We start from the raw sequence: 22,452 nt of genomic DNA on the forward strand, positions 1-22,452 counted from the left end.
TTAGGAGTGTAGCGTAGAGGGGCAAGATGGGAGGAAAGACAGGTGGGAGTGATCAAAGTCAAGACAAGGATATTTGTATAGCACATTTCATAAACAAAGGCAATCCATAGAGCTTTGCATAAGGCATACAAAGACACTGACTAAGAAATACAGAATAAGATAAAGATGAAGTAAAAGGTAAAAATGCAGAGCAATACAATAGCCAGAGTGGGTTGAAGAATAAAAGGTTAGTCAGCTGGAGGCAGATCCTCCCAATAAAATGCACCGAAATTCAGTCCACAAGTGCAACTATTGGAAATGTCAACATCAAATTGAGGTAATTTAATCTTTGTCTTTCTCAGTCACTGTTCCCAGATCAGTTGGCCAACAAGACAGAAGTTGTCTCCAAAAGACAGTATTATGGCTCTAGTACATATTATATAGTACTCATTTTTAGTATACGAGATTAAAAAGTTTGTAGTATGGAAATATATAATACACTAAAAATCCCAGAATGTATACTACTTTCCCTGAAAAATCTAATATGAATCGAGTGGACACTATTCTCAAAGAAAATGGCAACTTTGCGTGGTTGCCATGGAGATACAGGTTGCACGAGTAGTAACCACTTGCCTTAACCGCTGCTGATAGGCTGAGAATACAATGTTACAATTTCATTTAGCAGACGCCTTTATCCAAAGTGACATACATCTGAGAGTTAATGCAACACAAGCAAGGATCTAGTCAGGGGACAACAATGCAAGTAAGTGCCAAAAAAAAAAGAAAAAGAAAAAAAGAAAAAGGTTCAAGTCCAATAGGACATAGGTGTCAACAGGCAGTGCACAAAGGCAATGCATAGTGTGCATAGCAGCGATATTTATTTTTTTTATTAATACCATCGGGTGTGGAAGTGTTCGTGAAAGAGCTGGGTCTTTAGCTTCATCTTAAAGATGGAGAGGAGGGGCGCCCAGGTAGCGTAGTGGTCTATTCTGTTGCCTACCAACATGGGGATCGCTGGCTCGAATCCCCGTGTTACCTCTGGCTTGGTCGGATGTCCCTACAGACACAACTGGCCGTGTCTGTGGATGGGAATCTGGATGTGGGTATGTGCCCTGATCGCTGCACGAGCGCCTTCTCTGGTTAGTCGGGGCGCCTGTTTGGGGGGGAGGGGGAACTGGGGGGAATAGCGTGATCCTCCCACACGCTACATCCTCCTAGTGAAAGTCCTCACTGTCAGGTGAAAAGAAGTGGCTGGCGACTCCACATGTGTCGGAGGAGGCATGTGGTAGACTGCAGCCCTCCCCGAATCAGCAGAGGGGGTGTAGCAGCGACTGGGACGGATCAGAAGAGTGAGGTAATTGGCCAAGTACAATTGGGGAGAAAAGGGGGGGGGTGTGGAGAGAGACTCAGCAGATCGAATGGAGTTTGGTAACTAGTTCCACCACCAGGGAACTACAGAAGAGAAAAGTCTGGCTAGTGACTTAGGGCCCCGTTGTTGCGGAAGTGCCAGGCGCCTTTCATTGGCAGAGCGTAGTGAGCGGGACTGGGGGTAGACCTGAATGAGGGAGTTCAGGTAGGTGAGAGCTGTTTAGCTGTTTTGGTTTTTGGTTTTTTGTAAGCGAGCAAGGTTTTTAATTTGATGTGGGCAGCGGAGTGACATGTGCTATTTTGGGTTGGTTGAAGACCAAACGCGCCGCTGCGTTCCAGATTATTCTTTCCAGAGGTTTGAAAGTGCATGCAGGGAGACCTGCCAGTAAGGAGTTGTAGTAGTCAATGCATGATATTACCAGAGCCTGTACCAGGAGTTGTGCTGCATTCACAGAAAGGTAGGGTCTAATTTTCCTGATGTTGTACAGGGCAACTCGGCACAACCGAGGAATCGAGGCCACGTGAACCTTAAAGGTTAGTTCGTCATCAGTCATGACACCCAGGTTTTGGGCAGACTTTGTGGGCACGAGTTGGGCTGATCTGAGCTGGACATTGATCTGTTGTTGTCAGGAAGGACTGGCTAGGATGACAAGGAGCTCAGTCTTAGATAAGTTAAGCTGAAGGTGGCGTTCTTTCATCCATGCAGATATATCAGCAAGGTATGACGATGTCTGTGCCAAGACAGTGAGGTAATTTGCCGGGAATAATAAGAAGAGCTGGGTATCATCAGCATAACAATGGTATGAGAAACCATGGGAGTGGATGACTGCACCAAGTGAGGTGGTGTATATTGAGAAGAGAAGGGGATTGAGCACTGAACTTTGAGGCACCTGTGTGGATAAGCTGTGCAGTTTGGACACTGATCCCCTCCAAGATACTCGAAAAGATCTCGCTGAGAGGTAGGACATGAACCAGCGGAGGGCAGATCCTGAGATACCAAGCTCAGTGAGTGTGGAGAGGAGGATTTGGTGGTCAACTGTGTCAAAAGCAGCTGACAGATCTAGCAGCAATAAAGCTGAGGACTGACCAGCAGCTCTAGCCAAACGCAGTGATTCCATTACCGACAGGAGTGCAGTCTCGGTAGACTGACCCTGTTTAAAGCCAGACTGATTTGGATCATACAGATTGTTCTCAGAAAGGAATTCAGAGACTTGGTTAAAGGCCGTGCGCTCAAGTATTTTTGATAGAAAGGGTAGGAGTGAAACTGGTCTGTAGTTTTCAACCTGGGGTGGGTTGAGTGTAGGTTTTTTGAGTAGCGGGGTGACCAAAGTTTGCTTAAATGCAGTGGGGAACACACCCGTTGTAAGCGAGGAGTTGATGATATGTGTGACTGTGGGGTTAAGTGTGGGGGAAATGGTCTGTAGGAGGTTGGATGGTATAGGTAGTGGGACAAGAGTCCAACAGAAGTTTGGAGACTTCCTACTCAGTCAAGGGGGAGAATGGGGTGATTGAGGCACTGTTAGCTGAATAGTACAGTATCATAGAATAGTATGATAGAATCACAGCACATATGTTTTGATGGAATACAACATACTAAGCAGTATAAAGTACTTAGTATGCAGTATCTACTGTTAGTGTTGTGCATATCAGAGTATTCAGACACAGCCAAAGATCCACGACAAGCAGCCATTCCATAACACCCCCCCCCACAAAAACAACTTGAAATAGTTGCTGAGAGTTGCTTTGCCTTGTATAAATACAAATTTGGCTGCCAAATTGTGTTTATATGAACCACTCTGGCTGAATTAGTGAAAAAAATAATTCTGAAACCAACCAAAAGGGAAAAAAAAAACATTTTAGTCAATGGGATGTCAGAGGAATTAAATAAACAAAGCAAAAGTCAAAACTTCAAAGTGCGAACTGTGCACAGCCTTTAATTAACATCTCCTCCCACAGGATTTATATTCCGAAACAGAGGGTATAAAGTTATTCTTCATCCACTTTCCCCAATGAAGACGGACACTTCAAACAAGAGTAGGGTGAGCAGCATGATGCAGCAGCTTCCAGTTATAGCAGGAGATGACAATTACAGTCTTATCATCTTTGGTTGTTCGAAGCACAAGATGTACGTTCAGAGTTTTCCTCTGAGTCAGGAACTGTCACACAACCTTATCTTTAAAATATGAATGCACAAGTGCAGATAGACAACTTTTAGGAACTTTATAACACCGGCAAAGAAAACAAAGAAAACTGAACAATGCCCCTAACATCTTGACAGAGCACAAATGTTGGTAAAATCTGTATATCCCTCTATTAAACCATATACATCTGCTCACCGGTCTATGGGAAACGCTTGTAGTATAGTTACGATGGTGTAAGTTACTGCCTGAGAGAGGGGCAAATTTAGATATGTAACTGTTCCTCTCTGGACAAAGCTCGGTCATTTGAATAATTGATCCAGCGTGGGTGAGTAAGTTGCATTTCTGCATGCGGCGGTCGATAGTAAGAGTATTAGAAATATGCTAACCTAACTCTTCACTGGGGCCTCCTGCTGTTCTTTTTCCATTAAATTTCCTCAATTAATGACCACATGGAAAAAGAAGGACAACCACCAAGCTCTAACATGCTCAGCATCGGTGTGCCCAGCTGAGGTCCAAACCTTGGCACATAATAAAACAAAATAAAACCTAATAGCCAAGTAAAAGTGGGGATAAAGGGGAAGGATGTGGCTAAAGTTAAGATAAACTGCTCCACTTGAAACTTTAACCCTTACAATTAATGCAGTACTGGAATAGATGAGAATCTTTGAATAATGAGACGCTGAAGGAAAGACGATTAAAGACCAAAGGAGAATGCAATTCTAAGAACTGAGAAAAAGTAGCTACAGTATGGGAACAAAAAAAAAATACAGACAAAAAATACAGGCAAAGGCAAACCTGATGCAAAAATCTGTTCTTTTGACCCACACCTTGGAGTGGATTATTCCGCTTATACTGGGGTCACTTACCAAAACTTAAAATAAAAACATTTGCTTATTTTTTTGTTAAATGTTAAGGACTCAGGGGGGCGTCCAGGTAGCGTAGCGGTCTATTCCGTTGCCAACCAACATGGGGATCGGCGGTTCAAATCCCCATGTTACCTCCGGCTTGGTCGGGCATCCCTACAGACACAATTGGCCGTGTATGCGGGTGGGAAGCCAGATGTGGGTATGTGTCCTGGTCGCTGCCCTAGCGCCTCCTCTGGGCGGTCGGGGCGCCTGTTCAAGGGGGAAGGGGGAACTGGGAGGAATAGCGTGATCCTCCCACAAGCTACGTTCCCCTGGCGAAACTCCTCACTGTCCGGTGAAAAGAAGCGGCTGGCGACTCCACATGTATCGGAGGAGCCATGTGGAGTCTGCAGCCCTCCCCGGATCAGCAGAGGGGGTGGGGCAGTGACCGGGACGGCTCGGAAGAGTGGGGTAATTGGCCGGATACAACTGAGGCGAAAAGGGAGGGGGGAATGTTAAGGACTCAGAATTAAAAGGTTCTGAAGCAAAAGTTAACCGCCAAGCTAACCTTGAATGTTCACTGTGCTTGCCACTGAATTAACGTGTTGCTATGGTTACATAGCAAATTTGTGGCCAGTGTATGAATTTAGAACAGTGACTGAACTTCAGCCGAACTATGGTTTTAACGCACACCCCCCAGCCAATCAGACACCAGTATCTTGCGCGACCATGGTACAAGGTAGAATAACACTGAACCCTTTCAAAAATCATGAAAAGACGAGCATTGTGGCAGATAAAAACAATGACCCAGAGTGGTAGAAAGAGGTAATTTAAGTTATCATTGACAGTCAAGTAACTAGGCAAGCAAATTTCCCTAAGCTTAAGTCCCGGGGACTTCATATATCCATTTTAAGCCCCGGGGTGAACCAAGTCAAATCATAAGTAAGCTCAAATAGTTATTGATGTAGTTCTGTGCTGTATCAGTAACGGGTTGCTTTCAGAAGTCCAGAAATGAAAGACACCAGAAGACCTTGGGTACATACCTTGTACTTGGCACTGCTGATGATGAGGTTGCCCTCCCGCAGCCAGCTAACCGAAGGTTTGGGGTTTCCAAAAGCTGTGCAGGTCAAAGTGATGCTGCCCCCCTCTTTGGCCTCTACATACTGTGGTGGAGTATCCGTGAATGTGGGGGGAGCTGTGGAGTAAGAAGATAAGGAGGATGTTTACAACGAGAATACAATATGGACTTTTTGTCAAGTAAAATGGTAAATGGACTGCATTTATATAACGCTGTTCTAGTCTAGCGACCACTCAAAGCGCTTTCCAGTGTATGCCTCACATTCATCCATTCACACTTACGGCGGAGGCGGCCATGCAAGGCGCCAACCTGCTCATCAGGAGCACTTAAAGGTTCAGTGTCTTGCTCAGGGGTGCTTTGACACACTCTCCGCAAGAGCCTGGGATCAAACCATTGAACCTTCCGATTACTAGACGACCCGACCCGCTCTACCTCCTGAGCCACGGCGCCCCCAAAGTATGATTTTTTTTTTGGTCAAATTTCTCTTAATTATGAGCATGTCAACCTGAAGTCGCTTCTAGGTTTCATTTTAAGTAGGCGTTTGAGGCTTACACGATAGTCCACACATAGGCCTGAGTAGCTATTCAACCTGGCACCATTTAAACTGTAACTTCTCCCCCCGCTCTGAGCCTAACTCCACCCACTGCATAATTTTGAAAAATGATAAAATATGGGCAAAGGGCTGAGAGGAGGAGGGGTGTGGCTTTGTGAGGCAGGAGCATGGGCGGGAGTAGCTGGGGAGATCTGTGAGAAGGGCCCGGTGCTGTGCCAGCTCGCCGCCACAGACAGCCCAGCCGCACCCAGTCCCCTCCACCAGCGCAAGGTTAGCGAGTAAACTCCTGTCAGTGATGAGTCTCGATCAGCATATATTTAAAAATGAACGTGGTTTCATAGACTCACACCGAAGGGTGAGACTGGGGGCAGGTGGGTCGTTTACCTCTGATCGGAGGGCGTTAGCTTTTTTTTTAATTTCATGATGTAATATTACCGGTCGACTCTACGTCAGCATTGGCCTTGCTAGGTTCAGGGCTGATTTAAAACAGTAGATGGCATGTTGAGCAATTTTCCACCCAAGAAATGCCCATTTTTATAAATTTTGTTAAGAAATGTCAATATTAACAACAGCACTGATGTGTTTCATCACCGTACAGTCATATCATTCTGTTTACAGCTTAAAAAAACACATTTAAGTGTTTAGTACCTCTTTAAGAGACTGACTTTGGCAAGTACATGTAGTGTACTGATGCAGAGCTATACAAATGGTATATGTTTTTGCAGTGATAAATAAACTAAATGCAGAAAGTCACAGATGCGTTCCCGCTTCAGGGCAAATAACACTACGTTAATTTCCTTTACTCGTTAGATGTATTGATTCCAATTTGTTAAAAAAAAGCCTTCCGTCAATACGCTTCAATAAGTTTCACTTACACTCTGACTAAGCTAAAAGATCCACACAGGTAGCAGCACCCTGCTGTATTTCATATTTCATTATGAATTTATTTTTTCCTATTCACTGAGTTTCTCTATGCAATGCTGTTTAAAAAACCTACAAGAAAGAATAATGTATGCTGCTCTCTCTTCACTTTATGTAACATTCAGCTATATTAACGCTACCTTGGGAAATGGTGTACCAGGGCTTCGTATTACCAGAGCATGAAGGTATATTTGAGGCAAATTTAAAACATGACATCGAGGCAAGTCTCTGAAAACTATTGAGCTGATCATTGGCTGTTCTGATCCCTGCTGGAAAGCAAAATGACTGAAGACAGAGAAAGTAGGACAACTTATGAGGATTTAAGATTAGAATCAGATTGTGAGCGCAACTATTTTCAAATCCATTTCGCTCAGCATAGTCAACGTTATGGCAAATGTAGACCTCTCTAACGTCTCATTCGTTTACACTAGTTTTTAACACCTAAGCAATGGGGATCATGGCACTAGCAAACAAACTCACACTCACATTTGGATGCAAAATTCGGATGAACTCATAAATCTACAGGTTTTACTGCTGAAAGAGGACCGGAGCGATGCTCTTTAAATGGCTTTGAAACTTGAAAAAGTGGCCGTGGAGTGGATGTAGCTAAATATAGCAATGCAGAGGGGTTGGATTAGGGCTACGCTTCACTGTCACTGGTAATATTGTCCATAAGCAGCGAGCCAGGAAACAGAGAAAACAACTCCAAAGCACTGAGCAACTCACACATTATTCAGTATCTTAAAGCGGCAGGAAAATTATTCTTTCTTTCCTGAGAGCAGACATGAAAACCTTACAGGGTAGCTTGTTAGGCAAAAACAACAACTCCTGGGTTAAAGTTCCCATACCCCCTCTGCAGAGCCGGCCAAGTGTTCATAATGGCAAAAGACTGGCCAATTCAAGCAGGTTACTGAGAGGCCATTTAATAATGCATGTGTGTAAACCTTCACCCGTCCGGTTGGTTGCACACAGGTAACAGCTTGTCTCCGAGACCACAATTTTAAATTTACAGTGGCAGACGGGGAGGCAATACAGAGGCCAAACACGATAACTGAAGAAGGGAGAGTTTGATGGCCATTTTTCTTTTTGACAGAAAAGTGGTCTTGAAAGCTTTAAGCCGCAAACTATTTAGACGTCTAAATGGAGTGTTTAAACTAAAATGAATGAAGACCTTTTCCAAGGACCTTGTTTCAGGTTGTAGCTTTCTTCACTTTGCAGTCATTCTGTAGCGCCAATCTTGCTCTCATATGTGATGCAAAAAAAAAAAATCCAAAATCGCCTTTTACTGATGTACTGATTTGTCAGGGTTTGTTACATTCACAAAACCACCCCACCCCCCAAAAAAATCCTCTTTTGCTGAGAAGCTTGCTAGATTATGTGGATGATCATCATACAAGACAATTGACACATCTCCCTAACCAATCAGATCCAATCCCCGTCCTCGTACTAGCCCAGCTCTGCTCTGCTCCGCCACAATAGAATAGACCGTTATGCTACCAGGACGCTGCAATGAGCAATTTTGACATGAACCAAACACCATCCCGCCACACCACACATACATACAGATATGAGCATCGATGATTCAATACAGCTTTTCTTCATATTATGTATAAAATATATACATATATTCTCTGTATAATCACCTTAGGACTGGAGCTGATCAGCTTACATGTGTAATCCTGTGGCCTCTCAATCGCTATCGTGTTATTCCATCTGCGGTCATAATCCAGACCATAGTGCTAATTCCACATTCCACGGGGACAGGATGGTTTTGCCGAGCCAGAAAAGGTGACACGAATAGACATTTGTTTCTTCTCGTTTGCTGTATTTGATGTTTTCAGTGGCAGGTAAATTCAAATGGCAAGGGGACAAGAATTTGTTTTGGGGTTTTCTCTGCAGCGATGCTAAATGTGAACCAGCTTCCACACCATAAGCACCTCAGATAATGGGTTTCTTCAGGACTAATCACTTTTCCTCCATGAGCTGAGCAGCGGATGAAAGTTATTTGATGTATTCAGTGAAACTTATCATGACTAACCACAAGGAATGTTGTTTCTGGTAAAAATTTGCAAAGGCGCCTTTTATAATGACATCTTCTCAACCCGCCCTAAAATTGGCACACTACTCCACTAGTTTGTAGTGAGCAACCCCCCCCTCCCGTATTTTCTCCCCAATTGGGCTTGGCCAATTACCCAACTCTTCAGAGCCGTTCCAGTCGTTACTCCATCCCCTCTGCCCATCCGGGAGGGGGGGGGCGTAGCAAATGGGAGGATCACACTATTCCCCCCCAGTCCCCCCTCCCCGAACAGGCACCTCGAACGACCAGAGGAGGCGCTAGTAAAGCGACCAGGACACATACCCACATCTGGCTTCCCATCCGCAGACACGGCCAGCTGTGTCTGTCGGGATGCCCGACCAAGCCGGAGGCAACACGGGGATTTGAACCATTGATCCCCGTGTTGGTAGGAAATAGAATAGAATGCTATGCTACCCGGACGCTGCAGTGAGCAATTTTGACATGAGGATTGGGGAGTTTGATATCAATTTGACATTATCTTTAACATAATACAGAGAGTATGTAGATTTTTTTGGAGCTTTTTTTTTGTGCCTTGGTGCAGTGTAGGCATCTGCAGCTGCGGACTGAAGATGTACGGCTGAGGCGGCGCTCTGTGTGGTGGGTGGGAGGCTGATATAAATCTGAAGTCTGAAAGGGAAATGTTTTTTTATTTGGAACCCAAAAGGCATTTATCTGATGTAGAAAGTCAAAGGGTAGCAGACGCACTGCTCCGTCTGTCAGGCACACTGGCAGTATCTACATCGGTCTTTGCACACGGAGACTCTGCTGCCATGTACACCATCGGGGCAGAGCTTATTTGCCACCTTTCAAATTATTTTTGCCTGCATTAAGTGACAATGGAGGACCCAGCAATACTGTAAAGCTCGTTCGGAGGAAGGAAAATCCTGGGGCCAGATTCGCTAAGGATTTGCAGCGTTTTTCAGGGGTGCAAAATTGTTAAATTATACCTCTCCAGAACACCAGAGGTGTCAAAATAGTGGCATTATGTTTGACTTACTGCATATGTACTTTCCACAAGAGACCACGTTGTATCTTGGGGAAAAAATTTATCTTTATGTGACTAGCCTCCTGCTGGTGCTTATCATGGCCGGTGGCCTGCTGCAGCACAGGTATGTGCAGTAATAATGTCCGTCGTTTCAGGAACTTATTCTAGACACGGGCATTTAAGACTAGCAGGGGTTAAATTAATTTCAGCCTCTAGAGCGGTCAGGTTGGCTGTTGATATTCTAAGAAGAGAAATCATAAGCATGATGGACTAACACTTTTTGGCATGTCAGAGGAGACCATAATAATAGGCTACAGGCTAGCAAGGTATACGATTCTCCAGTCACTGGATGTACTCAAAGATGACCGGCAGTCCACAGTAAAAAGCAGCAATGTGATCCCTGCAGCAACAAACTCCATTCTACGCTGCATTTGTGCAGCTTCTGGTTTGTTTCAGTGCACAGCGGTGTCATTAGCGAGTGTGTGACTACACGCATTCTCCAAGGTGCTGTCTACCCTGTCCAAATAATTGTTAAATACTGGCAACAAGTACCACGTATAAAGGACGTGGTTGAAAAAATTTCCATAAACAGCCATCGTAAACTCTCCTGCTGAAAAAAATGCAGTGGAACAAAATTTCAAGCATTGCTATGCACCATGTACAACCTACTGACAGCAATTTAACAGCAGTCAATTGTGACCTCTCGGGTCAGTGGCCTGCAGTCATAATGGTTATGCCAAAAGACTGTTGTGTAGAAAACAGTTCACATATTTTCACCTGACAAGAATTTCACAGTCATGGTCATGCTTGAATATAGGATGATGAATTGTTCACACAAACACCAGTCCACGAGGTCAGTGCATTAAATGATAGGGGTAACACCCGTGTTACCACCGGCTTGGTTGGGCATCCCCACAGACACAATTGTAGGTATGTGTCCTGGTCGCTGCACTAGTGCCTCCTCTGGTCGGTCGGGGTGTCTGTTCAGGGGGGAGGGGGAACTGGGGGGGGGGGATAGCGTGATCCTCCCACACGCTACATTCCCCTGGTGAAACTCCTCACTGTCAGGTGAAAACAAGCAGCTGGCGACTCCACACTATCGGAGGAGGAGGCATGTGGTGGTCTGCAGCCCTCCCCGGATCGGCAGAGGGGGTGGAACAGCAACCAGGACAGCTCGCAAGACCGGGGTCATTGGCTGGATACAATTGGGAAGAAAAAAATCCCAAAAAGAAAAAAAGAGTTGAATCTTGAACTCAGCGGCACTATAACTCGGGATGGAGGTGAAAGAGCCACTATACAGGCATACCAAGTCATTGGTTATTAGTGAAACAGGCGGCTGAGCAGACAGACCTACAGCTTTGTGTTACATGCTAGTTATTAACGTCTTCAGGGTATTGACCCGGTGATGCTGCAACCGGTGCTGACTGATTTACATTCGGTGATTGTTGTCTTTGTGTGCAAAAAAAAAAAATCAGATTCAATATCCAAAACAAATTTCTCTTAAGATTTCTACGAATTATATCACTGCAGCCAATGTGACATTGCTTATACTGACTAGTCTGCTGCATCATAATTGCCTTCAATCTGTATTGGATAATTAATACACACAGACGCATGATGTGCAAAAATATCTTTTTGTGCAAATTGAATTTGGAAATCTGTCAACCATGTTAAAAAGTGTGTGGACGCTGAGAGGTAAAAATCACACGATGAGGATCTGGGCTGCATAAAATCTAGGCAAAAGTTTATGGGAATATATAACGACTTGCAATATCGTATACACTGGCTCTGTTTTAGAAAAGTCCAACGATTTTTTTTCTTTTTTTGGTGAAATTCTGCATCAATTTAGCGTACACTGAAGAACAGCACCGTCCCCAGGGGAAAGACTCCATGCTTATTTCTGTGTGAGGAAAAAGTGCTGTTGAAGGAAATGAAGGGAGCTTTTGACACTGGAGATCAAACATGATGGAGGATAAAAGAGGGCTGTTCGTGGAGCGAAACGCTTCACTATCTCCCCCCAGCATCAGCACGACTGCATTCATTTAGCCTCACGCACGCCATACTACTGGAGCCAATAACAGGAAAAAAATGAGTGGATTCAATCAGCCCCAGTCGCAGTCCAGAATCAAATGGAACGTGATAATTCACATAAAACTCAAAACAGCATCCTTTTACAGCACCCTTTTGAACGAACTCGTGGGCTCCCTGACGGTGAGCATGGTTAGAGTTTAGATTTGATTGCTGCAATAATGACAGCTAAATTACAGATGGATTTGGACAAATAAATAAACAAACAAACAAACAGGGGTATCCGGGTAGCGTGGCAGTCTATTCCATTGCCTGACCACACGGGGATCTCCGGTTCGAGTCCCCGTGTTACCTCCGGCTTGATCAGGTGACCCTACAGACACAATTGGCTGTGTCTGCGAGTGGGAAGCCAGATGTGGGTATGTGTCCTAGTTGCTGTACTAGCGCCTCCTCTGGGGGCATGCACTACATCCCCCTGGTGAAACTCCTCAGGTCAGGTGAAAAGTGGCGGCTGGTGACTCCACATGTATCGGAGGAGACATGTGGTAGTCTGCAGAGAGACCGGGATGCCTCGGAAGAGTGGGATAATTGGTCGGGTACAATTGGGGAGGGGCAAAAAGGCGTGAAAAAGCAAAAAAAACAAAAAACAAATAAATACGTAAATAAATGGGATTTTTGGAAAAAAACAAGGAACAACAACAACAAAACACAAGTAAATAATATTTAATCTCCTGTGTCATTTTCAAGCCAGGCACTTTTCTGAAATAACTTCACAGACTGAATGTTAATGAATGTGTTTTCAGCCAATACAACCTCCACAAAAATTACTATTACTACTACTACTACTAGTACTACTACTACTTACTACTACTACTACTACTACTAATAATAATAATAATAATAATAATAATGGCGGCACAGTGGCGCAGTGGTTAGCACGGTCGCCTCACAGCAAGAAGGTTCTGGGTTCGAGCCCCGGGGTAGTCCAACTTTGGGGGGTCGTCCCGGGTCGTCCTCTGTGTGGAGTTTATATATTCTCCCCGTGTCTGTGTGGGTTTCCTCTGGGGGCTCTGGTTTCCTCCCACAGCCCAAAGACATGTAGGTCAGGTGAATCGGCCGTACTACATTGCCCCTAGGTGTGAATGTGTGTGTGTGTGGCGGCCTGTCCAGGGTGTCTCCCTGCATGCTGCCCAATGACTGCTGGGTGCTGGGATAGGCTCCGGCATCCCCGCGACCCTGAGAGCAGGATAAGTGGTTCGGATAACTGATGGATGGATGGATGGATAATAATAATAATAAGGAAAGGATGTTTAAAAAGTATAATCATTAATGCAGTAGTCACTCCCAGAAGGAACATGACAGTTAGGGAGACTCCCGGTTTCCATTCCGTCAGTGGTTTTAGACAAGGATGCCACTGTGATCGTCCACACAGACACGACCACAACATCACGTTTCAGCCATGTCCACATCTTGTATTTGAACTGCTCTGGCTAACAAAAACTATCATGGAAGTTCACGTTTGGTAAAGCCAAAAATGCAAAGTAAGTGTCTATAGGGATGCTCTGCTTAATATTCTTCTATTCTGAAAAAAGGCCCGATATAATCTCATTTGTCTGATTTCATGATGATTGTAATGTCCTTCATAGCATAATGCAGCATTTTGTCTTGGGCGATTTGGCACTGCATTCTGGGCTCTGTTCTTTAATCCTACAGGATAAGCAGTGGCCAGTGGTTATGTGTAAATCTGCTTTCAGACCATGACGGGGAGGGGGTCCAATGACATTTTTATCTCCTTTTCCTCCAAGTCCACAACCTGCGCTGAGAAAGAGAGAGAGACACTAAGAGAAAGAGGAGAGAGAGAGTCTGTGTGTGCACGATTGTGTTTGTTTGAGTTTGTGTGTTGTGTTTGTCTCCGTGTGTGTATGTGTGCGTGAGTGTGCATGTGAGCATGCATATGAGTACCAGAGGATGAGAGAGGGAAAAATGGAGAGAAAGACAGAAAGGGAAAAAGATGGAAGTAAAATGACAAAGGGGAATGGAGAGCCAAAGAGAACCAGGACAGAGAGATGGATAGGGCAGAGAGAGAGAGATGGAGAGCAAGCGAGAGAGAGAGAGAGAGAGGTGGGGAGAGAGAGAGAGAGAGCAAGAGAGAGACAGAGAGAGCGAGAAAGAGAGAGAGAGGTGGGGAGAGACACAGAGAGAGAGAGAGACAGAGAGGGTGAGAGAGAGATTGGCAGGGCTTTGCTGTGCTGCTTGCAGGCACTGCAGAGGTCTGCTGCAGAACAGAGAGGGCTGGGGAGCGGGAGGGGGTGCTGAAGCTATTTTAGGGGGAGCGGGGAAGACTAACCCTTAGAGATCTGAACCTGGCTTCCTTCACATCACCTCAAGCTGCAGAGGGGCCTGCACGGTGGAGATGGGGCTGTTGAGGGGCGGGGATGGGCAGTGGGCGTCTAAATCTTTATCAAAGTGGACAGTATCCTCCCGAGGGGCAAAAACTTGGGGTACTGTACATGCACTGTGGAAAAACAGGTTACAACTGATCAATAAGATTAATTCTTAATGGGCTGAGTATTCAACTGTACTTATGTCCTTCCCCAAGTCTGAACTGGGTGAGATTGCACCCATTACTTCTTCTCCGAGTCCCTATAGAGTTAATCTAGAAATATTCTACTGTAGCTCACACATTCAGCTGTATGATCATACATCCTATATCTTATATATGACGTGAACTTAGAGATGCCAGAAAATCCGACATCAACCATTACAAAACCAGACACCATTAGATAATGGAGATAACAATAATGAGGATACAACAAAATTCAGCACCCAGCACTGACATTCCTTGATTCAATCTTTGCCGAACAAGTCTCGCTTTGACTTCTAACTCTAGTTTTGGGTGATAATTTTACAGCGAAGTGTGAGGTTATAAACGATGATATCATCACCTTTTGCACCCTCCATTTTAGCAAGCTCACACCCCATGCAGAAGGAGTTCACAGGCTGCAAAGGTTCGCAGGAACTTAACGCAAGCCAAGTGTCAGTTGGTGGGGCAGACGTTGTAGCATGGCATAGCGCTCTCACCCACAATATATATGCATCGTTTACCTCCTCATTGCCAGCGACACTAATGGCTAAGTGCTCCGACTAATCGCTGACAGCCCCCAACGTTCCACAGTGATAAGAGGAGCTGCATTGCAAATGGGAGGGGGCTATAAATAGAGGCACTGCTCTGGCCTCATCCAACATCAGTATGTGCTGAGGCCTCAAAACCTTGACAGTCCTGTCAGCGTACATGTCCTCCTTAAAAGTATTAGCCACACTTCAACAGATAATGATGAAAGAACCGCCTTAGGACTGCATAAAGACACACTAATAACAACACCCAGGTAATCTGCAGGAATCTTCTGATAACATGCAGTGCCTGTGCGGTGGGTATCCTCTAAAAATATTGGGGACACAAAGTTGTGTCCCAATCAATGCCAGGATAGGATGTACCATCTTGTAACAGTATAAACTGCTTCATGGCAGTTGCTTGTTATCTGTGGTGTTCTGGCTTCGTATTTGACATATTCACTGTAAACATTGCTGACTGTAAACATCATTTTACAGAACAAGCTGCAGAGGAGATCACATTGCAACCATTTCTAGTCAAGACAAGTCAATTTTATTTGTATAGCCCAATATCACAAATTTGTCTCAAAGGGCCCGACAGCAATACAACATGCTGTCCTTAGACCCTCACATTGGACAAGGAACAAGACCCTAAAAAAAAAAACCTTTAACAGGGAGAAAAAGTAGGAAGAAACCTTGGGGAGAGCAACATAGGAGGGATCGCTCTCCCAAGACAGACACGCATGCAATGGATGTTCTGTGTATAGAATAAAACACAATTTACAGGATACAAGTTTGAAAGATGAGAGAATTACAATGGAGTTATAAGATATATGATGCGGAAGACTGCAAGCGGTGTCCAGATGCCACCGGAACAGCCTAGGACCTGAGCCACGTGACCACCATCACCATGTAGACCTGGCAGGACAGCCAGACTACACTTGCACAGATGGGAGACTCACATCACACCATTTACCTGGCAGGACAGACGACTTGTGCACACAGGGGAGACTCACATCACACCATTCACATATATGGGAGAAGACAGGAAGAAATATTATTCATTATTCAGAGAGAGAAACACATGAGAGAACGGATACAATAATCAATAATCTATACTCCATAATATCGTCGGCAGGACGGAACTTGGTGAATTCATTGAGACAGAAACCGACCTGCCATGCAGTACTGGTCATGAAGTACTCAATTTAAAGGCAACTAATTGTAGGTTAAGGCAAATAGAGGAGTTTTAAGCTTGGATTTAAAGGACTCAACAAACTCCGATTGTCTGACGGTAGCACGCAGGTCATTCTATAAGAACAGGGCCTGATAGGAAAAGGCCCTGCCACCTGCTGACTTCTTTTTAAGTTTAGGTATACGCAGGAAGCTTGTATTTTGAGAGCAGAGGGCTCAAGATGGAATATACAGTTTACAGAGATCAGACAGGTCTGTTGGGGCAAGCCCATTTAGGAGTTTATAAACCAACAAACGCACCTTGAAGTCTGATCTAACATGGATAGGAATCCAATGAAGGGAGGCAAGAATTGGTGTGATATTGCCAAATTTACTTGTTTCTGTTAGGATTCTAGCTCCAAAATTTTCAACCATCTTAAAACTTTTGGTGCTATCAGACAGGTATGTTGGAGCAAGCACAGTTAGGATTTATAAGTTAACAAAAGCCCTTTGAAGTCTAGTCTAACATGGATAGGAAGCCAATGAAGGGAGGCAAGAATTGGTGTAATATGGTCAAATTTTCTTGTTTTAGTTAGGATTCTAGCTGCAGCATTTAGAACAATGTGAAGACTTTTTGTGCTCGTGCATGGCAGACCTGAAAACAGAACATTACAGTAATCAAGTCTCGATGAAACAAATGGATGTATTAGAGTCTCTGTGTCAGCCATGGAGAGAAAAGACCGAATTTTAGCCATGTTATATAAGTGAAAAAAGGCAGACTTGAGGATTTGTTTAATGTGCTTATCAATGGAAAGGCTGAGATCAAATGTAACACCAAGAGTTTTGGCTGTCGAACTTTGTAAAATTGTTGAGTGTTACTGTTACTTGACCAAATTGTTATTTATGGCTAGCAGGACCAACAACCAGCATCTCAGTTTTATTCGAATTTAAAATCAAAATTTAGTGACATTCAAGTTTTCACAGCAGCCAAGCAGGCCTCCAAATTAGTCATTTGAGTATGATCGTAAGTCCTTATAGGCACATACAGCTGAGTATCATCCGCATAGCAATGAAATTTATTCCATGAATGTGTATAATTTGGCCAAGGGGTGAAATATAAAGAGAGAAAAGTAGAGGGCCAAGAACTGAGCCCTGAGGTATGCCATATTAAACATCAGAGAATTTCGATGTGATATTATTATAGCACACACACTGAGTTCTAATGAATAAATAGGATTGAAGCCAAGAGAGAGCTAGGCCAGAGACAGCAAAATTACAATTTATTCTGTCTAATAGTATACAGTGATCAATGGTGTCAAGGGCTGCACTTAGGTCCAGAAATAGAAGCACAGAGGGGAGTCAGAGTCCATAGCAAGTAAAGGATGATTTACCACTCTGCTTAGAGCAGTTTCAGTGGAGTGACTGGCCCTGAAAGCTGATCAAAAATGTTCATATATAGTTTTCTTCTATATGGGTCGAAAGTTGTTGATACACAACTCTCTCTCATACTTTAGAAAAGAATGGAAAAGAGACACTGGATCGAGGAGTTTCTTCTTTAGGATCCCCCCCCCATTTCTTCCCAATTGCACCCGGCCAATTACCCCACTCTTCCGAGCCATCCAGGCCATTGCTCTACCCCCTCTGCCAAGCCGAGGAGGGCTGCAGACTACGACATGCTTACTCCGATACGTGGAGTCGCCAGTCGCTTCTTTTCACCTGACAGTGAGGAATTTCATCAAGGGGATGTAGCGCATGGGAGGATCATGCCAGTCCCTTCAGTTCCCCCTCCCCCCTGAACAGGCGCCCTGACCGACCAGAAGAGGCGCTAGTGCAGCGACCAGGACACATACCCACATCCAGAGGTGTAAAGACCAGGTCCAGAAAGTAAAAGTCCAAACCATGTATTTGCTCTACTCATGCACTACACCAGCAGATTCTAGTCAACATCACGCCTCGACTAGGTAGGGAAAACTTGTTAATGAAATCAGCTGGTTTAGTAACATGGTTGGAGCAAATACACAGCTTGGACATTTACTTTCTGGACCTGGTTTTTACACTTCTACATCCGGCTTCCTACTCGCAGACACGGTCAATTGTGTCTTTAGAGACGCCCGACCAAGCCGAAGGTAACACGGGGATTTGAACTGGCGATCCCCGTGTTGATAGGCAATGGAATAGACTGCCACACTACCCGGACGCCCCAATTGAGGAGTTTCTTGAGTAGAGGTTTGACCACAACTGTCTTAAAACTACTGGAAACAATGCAAGTAGTAAGTGATAAATTAACTATGTGTAGCATTGTAGGTCCCAGAAAGAAAAGGCCAGAGGTCTTTAAAAAGTTTTGCTGGTAAGGGGTCAAGTAGGCAAGTAGTTCGTTTAGAAGCTGACAGGAACTTAGTCGAAATATCAAGAGAGACAGTCTCAAGAGCTGCAATAACAGGGATTATCTGTCAGTCATTGTACAGATATGAATTTGGTAAGACTGGATCTGCAGGAGTAAGCTGGAGTTGAAGAACTAATTTTGTTTCTATTCTCATCAACCTTATTGCAGAAAAAGTGTAGAAACTCATGGGTCGGAATAGTGAGCATCTAATAGACAGCTGCTTTTTGGTAAATTTATCTACAGTATCAAAGAGAAATCTAGGATTATTTTTATTAAGATACACTGTTTTTGTAGCAGATAAAGCATGCTTGTATTTCAATAAACACTCATGCCAACATAGGTAAAAAAAAAACCTTTCAATTTTGATTTTTCGCCATTTACATTCCAGTCTCTTGCAGGCCCACTTCAGAGCACATGTCTCTTCATTAAACCAGGGTGTAGACCTATTTAGGTGCCTAGCTCTGGTAGTGAGAGGTGCAACTGAATGCAGAAGACTAGACAGGGCCACATTTAAGCCACTAGTGAGATTTTCAACAGAGCCTGTCTCTACAGTGAAAGGAGTCAAGACTTCAGGCAACTGCTGGCCAAATGCAGAAACACTGGACGGACCAATGTGGCGAGTAATTACATCTGTGCCAACATCAACAGGAAAGGCCAATGATGCTTCAAATTTAATGAGAAAATAATCTGACACAGTGGATATTATGGTTACCAAGACAGTCAAATCAGAAACAGCTATTCCTTCAGATAAAACCAAATCAAGGTTGTTACCACTGCGATGAGTCGACTCTTGAACAAACTGAGCAAACCCAAAAGTATCAAACAAATGCAAGAAAGGCTTTAAAGGATCACCACCCTTCAGATGAATACTGAAATTGCCAAGAATTAGAATCTCATCAGAATGAGTAACAAGACCTGAGACAAATTCCCCAAAATCTTCAAGAAATAGTGAGTAAGAGCCAGGAGGTCGATAGATAGAATATCACAATCTGGACCTAACAGAGTCTGTTGGTGGCTGAGGGAGATGGACTTTGAATAGGATTCAAATGATTTGAATTTAGTTCAATTTTAGAAGTTAAATTGAAAATAGACTCATATTAAGGCGACATTCCCATGTTGTTTATTTGGTTGAGCTACATGGGCATAAATATAGTCAGGTGGGGAAGCTACGTTTAAGGGAAGGAAAACATTTGGTTTCAGCTATGTGTCACATAACCCAATTATATCAAAACTATGTTCAAGAACCAGATCATTTATTAGCAAGGCTTTGGTAGACAGTGATCTGATGTTCATAAAATCAAATTTAAGCACCTTGTTGCAGTGGTAAGTAGTAGGCAGAACTGTGGAGCTACCACTAGATGAAATATTAATTGGAATTAGACGCATTGGTTTGTTAGTTGGCAATTTTGAAGACCTACGCTTTGGACCATGTATGATCACACATGATGACATCAGATGTTTGGTTCTGAAGATTATTAGGTGCTTCGTTTCACACTTCACCACCACCAGTGGTAGGAATGATTATTAGATTATAGTGACTCACACATTTAGGAGAGGAGAACTTGGGAGCTACACAGCAGGGAAGGGAGAAGGTCTCAATGTTATAGTTGTCAGTCTGATAATCTACACTATGAGAAGATCCTTGAGTAGACACATTAACTACAATAGTTGACTTAACATCAGTTGACCCCACTTAAAATCTTGAAGCTCTGTATCAAGGACACAATGTTTCAGAGATGGTTCGGAACTATTAGATCTATCTCTTTTTGTTTATCTACTGATTCATATTACTGGGACTGTATACAGCATTAACCATTTTGTCTCCAGGCATTTTTGATTTGGGCAGACACCTCACTTCTGTACTACTTTTGAGAACTTCCATTTTGAACTGCTTTCTACTTCTTTCTTTTTTTTTGTCTGTACTGTTTAAATACAAAGACTGGAGCCCAAACTGTTTTTTTTTTCTTTCGCAGAAGGTGCAAAACTTTCTTCAAGCACATCTCCAGCCAAAATTTGAACTCAATTGTTTGGCACAACCAGAAAACCAGCCAACCGTGTCTTGTCTAACACGCCACTGACAGACAGGAGCAGACAGAAGACTCATTAGCCCTGAGGCATTAGCTCCTATTGGTGCTGTTTTAACTCTGGAAAAAGCGGTACGAGTTGCATCTGATGCATCAACAAGACAGCTGAGGGACGTGTGTGTGAGTGAAAAACTAGCAAACCCCCCCAAAAAATATCCATTCCAACGGTTGCCAGTTTTGTAAGCAATTTACTATCGGCTGACATTTAACTGAGATGTGCCACAGTTTAGTCACAATTAGCCAATCAGAATACCAGAGGCACTATCAAAACTGATGGATATTGGCCGTGCAGCTATCGCATAGCTCCTTCTGGTCTGGGGTTCAAATCATCTTTATTTCCTCCAGCAGAGATCTCTCTCTCTCTCTCTCTCTCTCTCTCTCTCTCTCTCTCTCTCTCTCTCTCTCTCTCTCTCTCTCTCTCTCTCTCTCTCTCTCTCTCTCTCTCTCTCTCTCTCTCTCTCTCTCTCTCCCCCCCCCCCCCCCTCTCTCTCGCTCTCTCTCATTTTGTTTGTGTTGAACTCTGCCCAAAAAGCAGCCGCCAAATTTGTACCCAAAATAAAATGCACTTTCACTAGGAATTAAATATTGTATGCAATTCAGGGTGAAATTTGCAGGTTTTCCTTTAGTAGTTCAGATGCTGGGTGCAATTATGGCTATTTGCATAATTCCCTCCTCCAGTTTTGCGCCATCTAACTGACATTCCTATTTATACATACTAATTGAGTCAAAAGCTGGAAATGTTTGTTGCACCAGCTTACACATGCAAAATCATAGTGCCATGTTTGCAAAATCACATTTGTCTCTTTTTACACATGCAATGGCCTTAGTGCCACCACAAATCATTATTGGTAAATCTGGGGGATAGTCACATAGAGATAGATAGATAAAACAGACAGATAGACAGACACACAGAGTGAGACAGAGAGACAGTGAAAGACCGATAAACACAGAGCGAGACAGAACGAGACAGCAATATACATATGGATAGAGAAAGAAAGCCAGACATAGCAAGTGAAATACAGACAGTGAAAGACAGACACAAAGACAGGAAGAGAGAGTGAGAGAGAGCTGGAGACAGACAGAAAGTGACAGATGGACTCGGAGACAGACAGTCAGAAACAGAAACAGATAGAGAGACAGAGGCAGAGATCAACGGAGACATAGACGGAGAGAAAGAGGCTGAAGGACTTACTCAGAGACAGAGAGAGAGAGACAGACAGAAAGATAAACACATAAAGAGAGAGAGAGAGAGAGAGAGAGAGAGAGAGAGAGCGAGAGAGAGACAAACTTAGGAGACAGGGGTAGAAAGACCGACATGCGGAGACAGACAGGGATGGAGAGACTGAAAAGAGGCAGAGGAGGAGGAGGAGGAGGAGGCCTGGGGGGGTCCTTTAAACACGAGGCAGCTGTCCAGATCCAGGAGAGAGAAGACGCAAAGGGGACCTCAAACAGCCCCGATGAAACTGAGCTAATGTGCTGTGACCACATTTGGTGAGGATGGGGGGGGGGGTGCAGGAGGATGTCTGGTGTGTCTGTTACTATGGCAACTAGCGTCACTGTATGTGACACACAGTTTGTGTGTGCGTGCCTGTCTGCTTAAAGTGACTGCTGGCTGAAAGCCTGGGTGTGTGTGTGTGTGTGTGTGTGTGTAAGCGTCCGCGCCTTTAAACACCAGTGTGAGTTTTTTTTCTAGCCGTTCACGTCACCGCCGCATATGCTGCTGCAC

At 44.1% G+C, this 22,452-nt stretch overlaps 1 protein-coding gene across 1 annotated transcript in view; it reads right to left on the reverse strand.

Moving 5' to 3' along the window:
* Window positions 1–22,452, reverse strand: part of igsf9bb (immunoglobulin superfamily, member 9Bb) — a 198,418-nt gene that overhangs the window by 94,464 nt on the left and 81,502 nt on the right. Inside the window, exon 4 of the mRNA XM_056284763.1 lies at window positions 5,377–5,528. Within this exon, the coding sequence (XP_056140738.1) occupies window positions 5,377–5,528 (152 nt within the window). The remainder of the gene's footprint in view (window positions 1–5,376; window positions 5,529–22,452) is intronic.

Source organism: Lampris incognitus, chromosome 8 (assembly GCF_029633865.1).
Source record: "Lampris incognitus isolate fLamInc1 chromosome 8, fLamInc1.hap2, whole genome shotgun sequence".
NCBI lineage: Eukaryota > Metazoa > Chordata > Actinopteri > Lampriformes > Lampridae > Lampris > Lampris incognitus.